The sequence below is a fragment of the Anneissia japonica genome, unplaced genomic scaffold, assembly GCF_011630105.1.
Source record: "Anneissia japonica isolate Jap-2015-1 unplaced genomic scaffold, ASM1163010v1 scaffold288028_len459517_cov177, whole genome shotgun sequence".
Lineage (NCBI taxonomy): Eukaryota > Metazoa > Echinodermata > Crinoidea > Comatulida > Comatulidae > Anneissia > Anneissia japonica.
The window spans coordinates 302,582-316,589 of NW_022733874.1; the positions used below are offsets into that span (position 1 = coordinate 302,582).

At 32.1% G+C, this 14,008-nt stretch overlaps 1 protein-coding gene across 3 annotated transcripts in view; it reads left to right on the forward strand.

Annotated features, from left to right (window-relative positions):
* LOC117116234 (TBC1 domain family member 19-like) overlaps positions 1-14,008 on the forward strand; it is a 91,058-nt gene that overhangs the window by 38,630 nt on the left and 38,420 nt on the right. For all 3 annotated transcript variants that reach the window (XM_033260219.1, XM_033260218.1, XM_033260220.1), the window contains exons 6-9: positions 2,209-2,272; positions 5,829-5,983; positions 8,354-8,426; positions 9,925-10,073. In XM_033260219.1, the coding sequence (XP_033116110.1) occupies positions 2,209-2,272; positions 5,829-5,983; positions 8,354-8,426; positions 9,925-10,073 (441 nt within the window). The remainder of the gene's footprint in view (positions 1-2,208; positions 2,273-5,828; positions 5,984-8,353; positions 8,427-9,924; positions 10,074-14,008) is intronic.

Sequence of the window (14,008 nt, forward strand, 5' to 3'; positions counted from 1 at the left end):
TAGTAATAGTAATATAATAATAGATATAGTGTTTAGTAAAATTACAGTAATAGTATAGTGTGTGAATTTGTGAAGGGGTATGGTAGTTGTAAAAGTAAATATGATTGTTCTTTAATTATAATTATAGTAATAGTAGGCCTAATATAGTATTCGTAATGGAGTATAGTAATAGTGAAATTATAGTAGTGTTACTATAATTTTACTATTACTATACTCTGTAACTATTATGATATTAGTAATTAATGTAGTATAATTATAGTAATAGCAATATAGTAATACTATTTAGTAATAGTAATATTACTATTAATAGAAATGATGGATAGTACTAACAGTTAAATATGGTGATAATAAATAAAGACACCGGTTTTTGAAAAAATAAGCTTAACTTTTTTATAAAAAATTACAAGTTTTTACAAAAGTTATTCAAAAAGAAATCTGAATTTACAGGTTGTTATTGCGAAGCTGACTGATTCAAGCTGTTTCAGTGGTGACCTCTATAACTTAATACATTTCTGCATAATGTTACCAGTTTTTGGTTTTAATATCTAATAAACAAATTTGATTTACTGATTAGGGCATTCACACTTGGCAGTATAATGCTGCAGATTAGCCTCCGCATAGCAGCTGAGATTTTATGTGGCCCATAGTAATGTAACGAACAGCGAGAAATGTATTGCCAACAGCATGACATTCGACAGAGGGGCTCAGAAAACTGTCGCAAAATAGGATCTTTTCAATAGTACATGACTTGTTATGTGCTGTAGTCATGTCCCTTTCATTAATATGCAAATGAACTAGTAAAATGTAAATGAATTGCTAAAATGCAAATGAACTACTGTATATGAATTTAGTATTTATATTGTACCTTTCCCTAAAAGTAGGTTACAAAGTGGTTTTGCTTTTTCCCTAGTCATTGGTTCCACATGCTTAAGTGTTGCTGCCATAATTATTGGTACAATAGCAGGCAAGCCTACCAGATACCCATTTATACTCCTGGGTAGAGAGAAACAATGAAGATAAGTGCCTTGCTCAAAGACACAAGCGAAATGCACAGTGAAGGATTGAAACCCCAACCTTGAGGTTTGGAAACCAAACCGTTCCTGCTGCGCAAAACACCTTCTGCATCAACAGCTTGGCCTTTGACAGAGCCTGAGAAAATTGTTGCAAAATATGATTTAACGGTGTATGACTTGTCAGATAATCACGTCGCTGTCATTTATGTAGATGAACTTGTCAAATGCAAATGACCTACTAAATACTGGGGCGGATGCAGAAGAGGTGCAGATAGTGCGATCACACCCTTTCCCCCCTCCCCAACCCACCAAGTTGTATTAAGAAAAATAATTCTTGTATTGTATTGTGAAAATGAATATATAGGTTTAGTACTAGATTTTTAAGGAAGAGTGCAATTTCTGGGCACCTAGGTCCATGCTCTCAAAATTTTCTCACATCACCCCCAATCATGGTGGTGCTGAGGTGGTGTAGACTACTGCCAAATCCTGCATCTGCCCCAGAAATATGTAAATGAATGTTCCACATGTAAATGAGCATGGAGTAATTGCAATGTGTGATTTGATACATATTTACAAATTTTGTGTCACACTTAAAAAATAAAAAGTTTCATCAGATACTAGTATATGACATGTCAAGTAATCGTGTCCCTTTCATTAATATTCAAATGAACAAGTAAATGCAAATGAGCTACTAAATATTCAAATGAGTATATTACATTATGTAAATTAGCATGAAGCATGAAATACTCTATCAAATTTTAGTGTCAGACTCAAGAAAGTTTGAACAGACTTTGTATTTATAACAAATTCTGATGTGACAGATAAGGCGAGAATTTATTTATGTCTTGTTTAGCGAACCCACCGACTGCACATATTTAAATAAAAACAAAATTTTACTTTTGGCCAATTAGTGCACCGGGTGGGTAATATGCATTTTAAGGGTGGGTGGTTGATAACATGATAACAAGTTCTTAATAATAAGAGTGAATTTTAAGGATGGAAAAGGGGGTTAATAAAGGTGGGTGGAAGGGCTATGAAATTAGCTTTAGGCTGGGTGGAAAACATCAAGACTGAGTGGCCCCACTCAGCTCTGCCCACCTTAACTACATCCTTGCTCCGATAAATAAAAGAAGTCTTGCCTAAAGTTTTGGTAAGAAATTATAAATCTTGGAAGATATTTTTATTCCTTTTACAGAGAGCACTTAGTGAACAAAAGGAACTGAGGTCTACATGGAATGAACTGGGCACGGATGAACCAGGTTGGTCAGGTGTCTTCATCTCGTTAACATCCACCCATCTAACACTTCCGCACCCATTGAATTTGCTCTACATCATTCCAAAACTCTTCTACACCTTCATTATTCTCTACACTACCTCCACATATCTACACCTCTTCACACCTTAATATCCCTTCCCAATTCTCCATCTATCTACCAATGGTGTATCTAGGTGTCTTGAAAGGGGATTTTGGGAGGTGAAATTGGAGGGCTTGATGATTAGGTGATTTTTATCTACTTCTGTGTGATTTTTTACTTTGAACATTTTCAATGGGGGATTCGCAATTTTTTTAACGAAAGCATGCAGCCCTTGTGCACCCCCTAGACGCACCGCTGCCATATACATTGTTATATTGCTATCTATTTTATATTTTATTATTTTAACAGCGATTAAGATATTACTTTGATTTTATATGTGAATCAATTTGATGCATCCCGATTGACTTTTGAAATTTACTTGTTTAAACACAAAATGCACAGCACTGCTTACCTAACTAATTAGAGTGCCACAACATTCAATATTTGTTTAGCTGACCAGTTTGGTAGATAAGTGAATTTTGCTCTTTAATATCTTGCTCGTTTCAGTAAATATATTCAAGTAGTTTAAATGTAGACACGCTGTTTGCATAGTGATGAATAGTATTTCAGCACATGGAGGTCGAGTATTATGATATGGCTGTCTTGTTTGGGTCAGCCATATTTTACTATTACATATTAAAAAGACCTACATCTTTCCAGATTCATGTAAAACACATACAGTATGTATATCCAAAAAAAACCACCAAATTTTTCCCTTTGGGGAACTTTGGCAGTAGCAGAATGTATTGACCGTTGTGTTGTCCAAATCCCATCTTAATACATTTAATGGTTATTTGAGGAACCAAGCGATCAGACTCAAAATAAAAACAGGGGCAAGAATCAGAGCATTATTGTAATACATTCAATGGTGGCGCCAGGATTTGCCTGACGGGGGTCTGAGGTCTCCGACTGTTGGGGGAGGGGCGATTTTCTCCCCTCCCCAAAAAAAAGTGGCTGTAGTCGGGCGTCGCTCAAAATCTCTTGAAAGTGTTCCAGGGGGCGAAGTTCCTGAAAAATTTGAAAATTTGGTGGTTTCAAAGGCTTATTTTTATTGATTTTGGAGTCTACTAATTCTCCCCGACAAATTTTTGATTTTTTCCCCCTACGGGGAGCCCTGTAGACTTTGTCAGACTAAAATAAGTTTGTTCAGACTTTCAGACTGTGTTTTATAGTGTTACAGACAAAAATAAACACTTGACTTGTTTCAAACAAGCACACCTCCTTGATTGCATCAGACAGAAGCTGAGTAAACGTCCATTGTAATGTGATAATTGTTTGCCTTCAGTTCTATTGAATCAATTTAATATTGATTTATCTCAATTAATTGATTCTTTTTTGGGTTACATAAGCATGCGCAGGGATGTAGTTATGATGGGCCAAGGTGGGCCGGGTCACCCAGCATTAAAGTTTCCCACCCAGTCTGAACTTAATTTTATGACCCTCCACCCACTTTTATTAGTGCCATCCTTGAAATCCCTTAATTATTTTACCAATAAATCTCATCCACCCTTAAAATGGCTACCACCCCCCTTCAGTTTTCTACAGGTACAACCCGGCATAGGGGCCTTTACTCACCCAGTGAAATTAAAAGTTTGTTTCAAAATTATCGTACCGTCAATAGAGAGTCTGCGCCCCCTTCAAGAAGTTCAACGAATCAATCATCCGCTAGGCAGATTTTACTACAACATCTGCTGTGAATTTCATAATACGTTAATCGATAATTGATTGTCAAACATCAGCTTCCCACGCTCCCTGAAGACATTTGATAAAGTGGAATAAAAGTTACTGTAAATTATTTATATTATTAAAAAACAAAAAATGAAATTAAATACATTATTATGTTATACAAGGTGAACATTATGCTGTTAGTTTTATTGTCAGTTTAATAATCATAACGATTAGTACTCGTGCTTGCAAATTACAAATTACAAGCAAATCCATACACTGTTTAAAATATATCTCATGGTTAAAAAAAAGCAGTAGTAGAACCCCCCTTTTTTTTTTTAGCATTTATTGTAATGGGTTTTGCTATTAGTTTTACACCTAGGCACAATTTAGACAATTTACACATAATAACTCTTTTATACATTGTTTAAATTAGAAATCATGGTTGAAAAGAAAAACAGTTTAGTAGAAACTTCTTTTTGTAGCATATATTATAATGGATTTTACTAATATTAGCACAAATGTCATTACCGTACCTTTGTAACAATAATTAATTGACACGCAGTATTTAAAATGTGCTGCATTCTACATCAAAAAAGTCCTAGCAGATTTACAAAGTGATTTGTAACCAATTGCAAATTAATGATTATATATTATCTTACATTTCTTCTGCGCTGCTACTAATGTGATATTTTAATAGTTTTAGCTTTTTTCCAGCTCATTAAAATCTAATCAATTATGTTTATTTTTTACATGTTCGTCAAAAAAAACAACCTTGGACTCGTTATTGAAAGAGTGCAATCATTTTCATCAATTCAATATAATACGATATGATATGATATATAATACTGTATTTGAATGATGAGATGATACAATATTATAATACTATATTAAAAAAATTATATGATATGTGATATGATAGTGGCAATGTATGATATGATTATGTTTATTAAGGCCAACTCAGATAGCGTCGGCCGATGCAGCCCGAACCGATTTATCATCGGGGACAGTCTTAAGCCGCCGTGAGAAATATTAAACATGTTTAATATTCTATGACGCGACTGCCCCCGACGCACACCATCGTGTTTGCGTTTAACTCACACAGACCCGACGCGACAACAAATCACGTCGGGCTGCGTCGGCTGACGCTGTCTGAGTTGGCCTTTACAGTAGATCGATATATGATATGGCAATAGATTTTTATATGATATATGTTATCAATATATATCAGCTATATTGTTTTACATTTATTTTTTTTTCTTTGTATACACCTGCCTTAAATTGCCTTTACCTTTAATTTATACTGTCTTATGTATGCATTTTTCTTTTTATGCTATTGTCTACTATTAAGTTTAGTTAAAGGGGAGAGGCTATTATTATTAGCGCATGTCATAAACTGGCCTCCCTGGGCAGCCTAATTGTTTACCTAATTCTCATAAATAGAAATAAATGGATAATAAATAATATAAATATAATGTACCGTATGATATGTTATGATTTAGTTTATTATAATATGAAATGTGTCGGGAAAATTGTATTTGACATGTGTTTGCAACACAACCATATTATTGATAATATGTGATGTATAAGATATAAAAATATATTTAAACAATAGAGAAATAATAACAACAATACTCAAATAGGAACATGATGTTATAATTGTATCAAGCATAGTCCTTAAAGAAAAAGTTCCCTTTTTTCAGTTGTATGAAAAAAGTGTCTCTGGCAGGATTCGAACCTACAACTTCCCGCTACTATTAGGCAAGAGTATAAATAATTACTGTCTTTATTTCAGATCTGTCAGCATTCCGACCGGTATATGCCCCAAAAGATTTCTTGGACGTGTTAATAACTGTCAAGAATCCACAGCAACAGCAGAGCTCTAATCCACTGCACAACACTTGGGGATTACTACAGATCCCACTCAAGGTTAAATCGTTAACGGAATTGGTAAGATTGAGTCCGATATTGTTGGTATTGTGCATCGATTTACCGTGACATTATGCATCATTATCAGAAGCGGATGTGTGTTCAGCGTGGTTGTGTGAATATTCCGAATATAAAAAAAAAAAAAAAATATATTCAGCTGGCTTTTATAGCATTATGATGCCTCAGGCGAAAGGTTGTGATTGATTTTCTTTTTTATTATTATTTTTATATCCAAGATGTACTATATTTATTATAGAAATCAATAATAAAAAAAAGTTTAACTGTAGTTTTGGTCTGATGATTTAGCAAGAATAAAATGAAAGAAATAGAAATAATACAAAGTGTGCATAGAAATATAGGTCTATCAAAAGTTAGGTTCAATATTGATTACTATTATATAATTTGGTGTCTAATTGTATATATATAAAAAAATGAAATATAAAATCAACAATTATTTTTATTTTTATATCCAAGATGTATTTATTATATAAATCAATAATAAAAAAGATTAATTTGAAGTAAAATGATATAAAGTAAAATACAGAGTATAGTGCATAAAAATAAAGGTCTATATAAAATTTTGTTATTATAATACTAAATATAAATTGGTCTAATAACATTTTAATTGTTTATATAAAAGAAAGAAATATAGAAGCCAAAATTTGAGCTTTAACCTTGAAATACAGGTGTCTTCCAATTATAGACGGTTTTTTGGACCAGTTTCATGGTCTTTAGCAGCTTTGGTCTTTAATTAGAGACTGGAGAAAGGTGGTCCCTAATTGGAGGTAGTCTATTTTGGAATGGTCTTTCATTAGAGGGAGACTTGTAACACTAAAAGCTACCAAAATTTAGAAAATTGTTTAAGTATTATAAAAATTATTACATTTTTGTCCAATTTTTCAAATATAATGGTTTCAAATTTGTTAAGAAAAAAATGAGATAATAATTGGAAATTGCAATTTTCAAACTACCCATCAATGCTAATATTGATACTACAATTAACTTAATTACAATTAATGATTTTATTACTTCTGTTTGTTTCTGCTAGTATTTGCTTTTGCTTTACAGTACTCAACAGTACAACAAACATTAGTAATATTTCAACAGTATATATTGCACGAATACTGGAAGAGCTTGCATGTTTATTGATATCTTACCGTACGTGAGTTGGGCAGAAATACCATTCCGTGATTTACAATCAACAAACAGAGGACATAGAAACTGGTGACTCTTAGCCGACACTTTAACCGCGGAAACCACTAAATCCAATTTATGTCTATCTATCTTTAATTTGCTAGTATATGTTGAAGTATTGGCATAAAACGGCAGGTAGATAACTGCTCTGTAGTTAAATTCTTTTACAAATGCATGGAATCATAAAAAATTGTAAGGTTCTTGTTTAAATTAATTATGATAGATGTCATACACGATGGATGCCTATTAAGGTTTCCACTTTAAAGATATGTTTCCACCTAAAAGATGTAGAAAAAAATAAAAAAATTAGAATAAAACTTAAAAATGCTCATAAAAAAGAACCACTAAATAAACTTTCTCTAGGTCACAGATCAAAATAGCAAATAAAATCTATTTTTGATTACTTTAAAGATATTAACTTTAAAGATATTTCCACCTAAAAATTAAGAAAAAATCTTTAAAAATTAAAATAAACTTCAAAATTCTCATTTAAACAAGAACCACTTTGAAATCAACTTTTACTAGGACAGATCAAAATAACAGAAAAAAAAATCCATTTTCGATGACTTATCCTATTAAGGATTCAACTTTAAAGATATTTCCACCTTAAATTTAAGAAATAAAACTTTAAAAATGCTCATAAACAAGAACCACTTAAATTAACTTTCAATAAATCACAGATCAAAATAAAGGATAAATCCACTTTAAATGACTTGTCATACTTACTATGAAAATACGTAATTTTTTTACTAGGGTATGCAAGATAGAGTAATAGTGTTGAGGATATTTTTATCTAATTTCAGTTGAAAGGAATAAATAATTAAAATATAAAAATTCAGCGTGTGCTTGGATTTTATCATGAAAGATCTTATAATTGCAAGATAGCGTTCTCCATGATTTACGCGTAGCAAATAGAAGTGTCGATGTTCAGTAAAAAGAAGCATAAAATGTAATCATTTTTGAGAGAGGGCATCCTAGTTGTTACCATGGTTAGAGAATTTGCATGCAGAACTCTTGAGATGCACTATCTTAACAATCGTTGATGTCAAAGTTGAAAAGTAATCACTTTTTCAAGAGGGCATCCTACACTGCATTATTACAGAATTTGCACACAGAAATCATGAGAATGCTATCTGGTATTATAAGATCTTTGCACATTATGTAAAAGTTTACGAAAAAAATTTCTCTCTTTTGTAGCAAAATTTCTATGGTGATTTGTCTCCTAGCAATGCCCAAATTGGGGTGGAGAATTTGAGTTCTATGACAACAGGTAGGTACAGAAAATTTGACCTCGCATAACCTTTCAACTTTCATTAAGCTTGCCCAACCCCTGTCACCTCATTGGAAATAAAAACATTTGCTAAGTGAATGAAAAAAGATATAAAAATGCTTAATAAAAATGTTACTTGAGTTGAATTTAAACTTTGTGGTTCAGATGCTTGAATTCCTTCCGACTTAGTCTGTGTAGACCATCTTGTGCATATGTTTTTTTTTTTGTTGTAAAAGAATTAACAATAGGAACATGATTAATTTCACTGGCCTTGGCTGGCTCCTGTGCATTAAGTTGGAAAATGGAAAAATTCACTGGAATCATTGAATTGTTTGGTTGAAATAAGTGCAGTTACCAGGCATGTTTATAACATAGTTACTGCATTCTGTGTGCAGACCTCTGAAAATTTTATGGATCTTTGGGATAAATTAGATAGAGACTGAAATGTTTTTAATCTGCATATCATCATGTTTTCTAATTTATCCTGCTGATCAACAATTCAATGTTTTATTTGAATTTTTGAAGGTTTCTTTGGAGAACTCAACGTAACAAACGTGTGTGCAATGGATCAATTTTAGTGACGATCCAATCAGATTGCCACAGTCGGCTGACGGCGTCGCGTTGTCATGCGTTCACACAGAGCAGATTTAGATTTGTTGGCGTTGCGCTGAGTGCCTTGCTTAAGCCATCTACATATACTAAGACAAATATACTTAATAGTTATCTCATTCAGATATCAGAACTCTTTCTAGATCTTCTCATACTCTAGATCATCTCTTCATACTATAAACTGTCTCCTAAATTCTCTATGCTCTCAATCTGCACGACATTATTAATAATTACCAACTTGACTGATTTTCACAGATTTTCAAAACTGAATATAAATCTTGAATGTTTTGTTCTGACTTATTGAACTCTGAAGCCTCCTATAAGTGTCTCAATTCGAAACACACTGGTTGATGAAATAAAGAAATTACTATTCCTATTATATATTTAACAGTTGTTATCACTAAAAATCAAATATAGTTTGAAATCCAATTTTAATGAAAATGGATTATCTGATATAGATAAGATAGTATTTTAGATGTGTCTGTTTTTAGATTGTATTGGAGACCTTCTATCACTACTTAGTTTTAGTATAATATTAAACTCATCATACTCACCTCATTATTTTATTAAAATGTTATTCTATTTGGTTGAACATGATTATTTGATTTCCATTTATATTTTGATATGTGTTTTTAATGTAATTGCATATTATTTGTTGATTCATAAGTGGATTTTTTTAAAATTATCTCTCCGTTTCTAGGTTTTTGAATATATTAAACTTGAATAGAAATAATTCTAATTAGTTGTCATCGCAACACTAAACGAGTCTGGGACTAAACTCGGCTAGCTGTGCGATTTTCTAGTTCCAATTACCCATTTTTTTTTGTAGGCTCACTTTCAGTGTTTTTTTTTTCTGGTGATAAAGAAAAGAATGATAATTATTTTGCAGGTTTTGAGAATGAAGCAGTCAAATTTGGACATAAAATCGTTAATGAAAATCATTGCCCTCTTGCACAATTGTATGCGAAGCAAGGCTGCCCAACAACTTTAAGAGCTCAAGTCTGGTCCAGCATTCTAGGTGTCTCAACAGACGATATCGTAAGTAATGCTGTTTATATTTCCATTTAAACACCAGACAGTGTATAAAAAACACCAAGATTGTAAAAAAAGTATCATGTAGGTTGTAATGTAATGTAAGTCTTTTTAAATATTTTATGTTTTTATCCAAAATAAGTGGTTGTAAAAGAAGCATAAATAAAAATATAGAAAAACTTTCATCTTTTTCTGAAATTTTCAGTTTTTCACTGTGGCGGGTATGCTAATTGGCCAAAAATAAAATTTTATTTTTATTTGAAATTATCAAAATTGGAAAGCAATAGATTCGTAAAACAAGGTATAAAAATAGTCTTGCCCAAAGCATTGTGTAGTTGGGGGTGGGGGGGTGATAGTTCCTTCCCACATGCCTTTCGGAAAGGGGCATATGTAGATAAAGTGCCTCGCCCACGGACACAATTGAAAATGCAAAGCAAAGGTTCAAACCTCTGACTTCAGGTGGACCGAGACAACCGCTGTGCCGATTTAGATAAACATAAATGAGATGCCTAAATCTTGTTTTAATTACTCTTTCTTTCAAACTTTCCCATTTGTAATTAAGTATGCTATCAAAGTCTAAAACATGCAGTGAAATTGGTGATCTTATTTGGTTGTCATGGCAACATTAAACATGTTCAACCTCTCATCTCAAAAGGTTATCAATTGAAACTGTGGTGCTGGCTATTTAGATCTGTATTAGACACTATATCTTAATTTAGCCTTTTATAATGAGAGGTTTTGATAAATTCTGGACTGATTTTGCTTTATTAAATTGTGATATAACACCGACATTGGAGCCAGAAAGCTAATACAGTACTCCTAAAACGACCAGAGATGATTCAACAATGTTTGGTATTTATATTAAACTGTAAGGTTTAGGATAAACAGGTATTTTGGTAACAACGAGTGATTAGACATCCTATAAAATTTTATTTATTTTTGTATTAACTGATTTTATTTATTTATTTTTTTGTTTAAACCATATTTAAAGAGGGTCAAGAAAGTCTGTTTGTATTCAGGGGGGCCCTCTGTAAAAAAGAAATAAAATACAAGACAATTTAATACATACAAATGGATAAAGAATGTACGTAAACTTATGTGAAAAATACAAAACAGTTAAACTATAAAACAATCAACTATCTGATAGGTGATTATACACCTAATAATTAATTTTTAAAATGTGTATAAAAAATATGAACTTACATATATGAGATACATTGAACAGCTAAGCAGGGTTTATATTTGAAAGTATTTTCAACTGTACAACCCCAGAGATATTCAGGAAGGTGTTAATAGAGGTTAATACATGCCTATGCACATAATAATGTAATAAAGTATTATTATATACTTTTTTGTGTTCCTGGAATAAATGAATAACATTGAAATTTTAACTAAAAATTAATTTTAGCTTAATATAACATAAACATAGTAAATTTTCCATTCGTTATCGATTGTATTTCAAGGATTGTTGAGTTTGAACGTCTGGCACTGGCAAGCTTAAAAGACTCGCACATGCTTAATATGGTCTTGATGACATCACACCATGACCAAATATAGGCATATTATTACTATATATGGGCATACAACAGTTTTTTTGTCAAATAAAATTTGATAGTCTGGACAAGAAACATTCAAAGAGTTTGAATTGTAAGTTTCATAAATGTTCAGTCACCAATTTAATATCATCTTTTAATCTTTCTGGGGCCAGCCCATGAACGCATTTCTACGAAGCCCCAATTGTTTTGGACCCCTGTTGGACTTGTTCCTGCTCTCCCCTCCCCCAGTTGGCAAATTTCTGGAGCTATAGAGTACCACAGTCGTGTCGTCACATCCCCAGGTGGCGCCCTCTGTTGCCAACCAGACGTTGGTTACCGTTCATTATGCCTGAATAACTTAATAGTCTTTCTGGAATAGGCATTTTAAAATCTAATATTTTACCATCAAAATGTACTAAAAACACAAAAGCTCGCATTATATTGGTTATCTAACACACATTAATCATCAATTGAAATTTACAAAGAAAAACTCCGATACAACATCTTAATAATTACATTAGAAATTGGGATCAGTGGTTTGTCAGTGGAGAAAATGGCGTCCGGTTGAACACATTTTGCAACGATAGCCACGGAGTAGTATCATGTGGTATCGTGACGTAACGCTGTAGTTCTCTATACTGAATCTTAATGCAAACACTGCTATTCTCTTAAGTACTCTTCATGTACATTTACTTTCTAACTTAATGTTTATCGGATAATGTATGACTATAAAACATGCGGCATGTTCTAAATCAAGTAAAACATGCAGTGCGGTTGGTTTGATGTTTTAATTGGTTGTTTTGTGTGATGTTTGTTTTTTTCAGTTCCTTTATAATACTGAATATTTTAAATTTAAATGTATAAATGATGTATGATTTGGAATTTGAATGCAAAGTAATTATAGAAATATTATTATATATTTTGTATTCTACTTTTTATGTCTTGCCACCATCTGGCAATTTGAACCTAAATGTTTTAGGTCCCTGGGAATAAACCAGGTACCTCAGTTAGATGAGTGAATAGGTTATAAATCTTCAAATGTGTCTTTCTCATCACCACCTTTTTTTCGTCAACATGGTCATCATCATGATCATCAAATGATTATCATTATCATGATCATCATCATCATTATTGCAGTACCATCATAATCATGATCATCTTCTCTGTCTTTGACATCATCACCATCTTTGTCATCATCATTATCATCATGATTATCAGTTCATTTCAATTCAAATTTATTCGGCATCACATAAAAAAAAACAATTACAATTATATACAAAAAGTGGTAGACACAGTTAAAACATTATTAATAAGGACAGATGACAGGATAGCCCATGAAAGTCTTCAAAAAGAAAACTTAATTCCGATGGAGTCCCAGAACAAAACATATTTGACAACATAAAGCGAAATATGTTCATTGCAAAAAACATGGAAAATTACTGTATCATGTTGGACATTATTGTATCATGATCATCATTATTGTGATCATCAACTATTATCATTATCATGATCATCATGATTATCATTTTAATGATCATCGTTATTATGATCCTTATCATGATCATCCTTATCATGATCATCATTATGGTCATCAACATCATCATGATCATCATTTTTATAATTATCATTATTATCATTATCATGATCATCAATTTTATGATCATCATTATTATGATCCTTATGATCATCATCATGGTCATCAACATCATCATGATCATTATTATCATTATCATGATCATCATTATCATGATCATCAATTTTTTGATCATCATTAATATGATTATTATCATGGTCACCATTATCATGGTCATCAACATCAACATGATCATCAATTTTATGATCATCATTATTATGATCACTATCATGATCATCGTTATCATGATCATCATTTTTATATTAAATGATCATTATTATTATCATGATCATCATGATCATCAATTTTATGATCATCATTATTATGATCATCATTATCATGGTCATCAACATCATAGTTAGATATATTTTACAGATGAATTTATTATAAAAATTTAATATAAAGATATTTAAAAAATCATTTTCAATTCTCTATGTTTTTCATTGTTTTTTCAAGTTAGCGGTTTAGAGAGAATTCACCCTGGTGTCGGGCTCTTAAGCCGCAATCGCACTGGATTTAAAATAGGGAAATTTTTACCGAGACTGTGGGTAACATTCCAATGGGTAAACTTCCTGTCGTTCGCACTGGGATTATCGACGTGGTTAGTTTTACCACAGGCCATGGTGAAACTAACCATTCGTACAGATTCAACTAAATCGTGACGTTGACGCTCACGTACGACAGATCGTAACAAGCTAAACCGCCGGGTTCTCCTTCTTGTTGTGACAGTGTTTCTTTGGACTAGGCCCACATCATGTTGTATTTGTTGATAA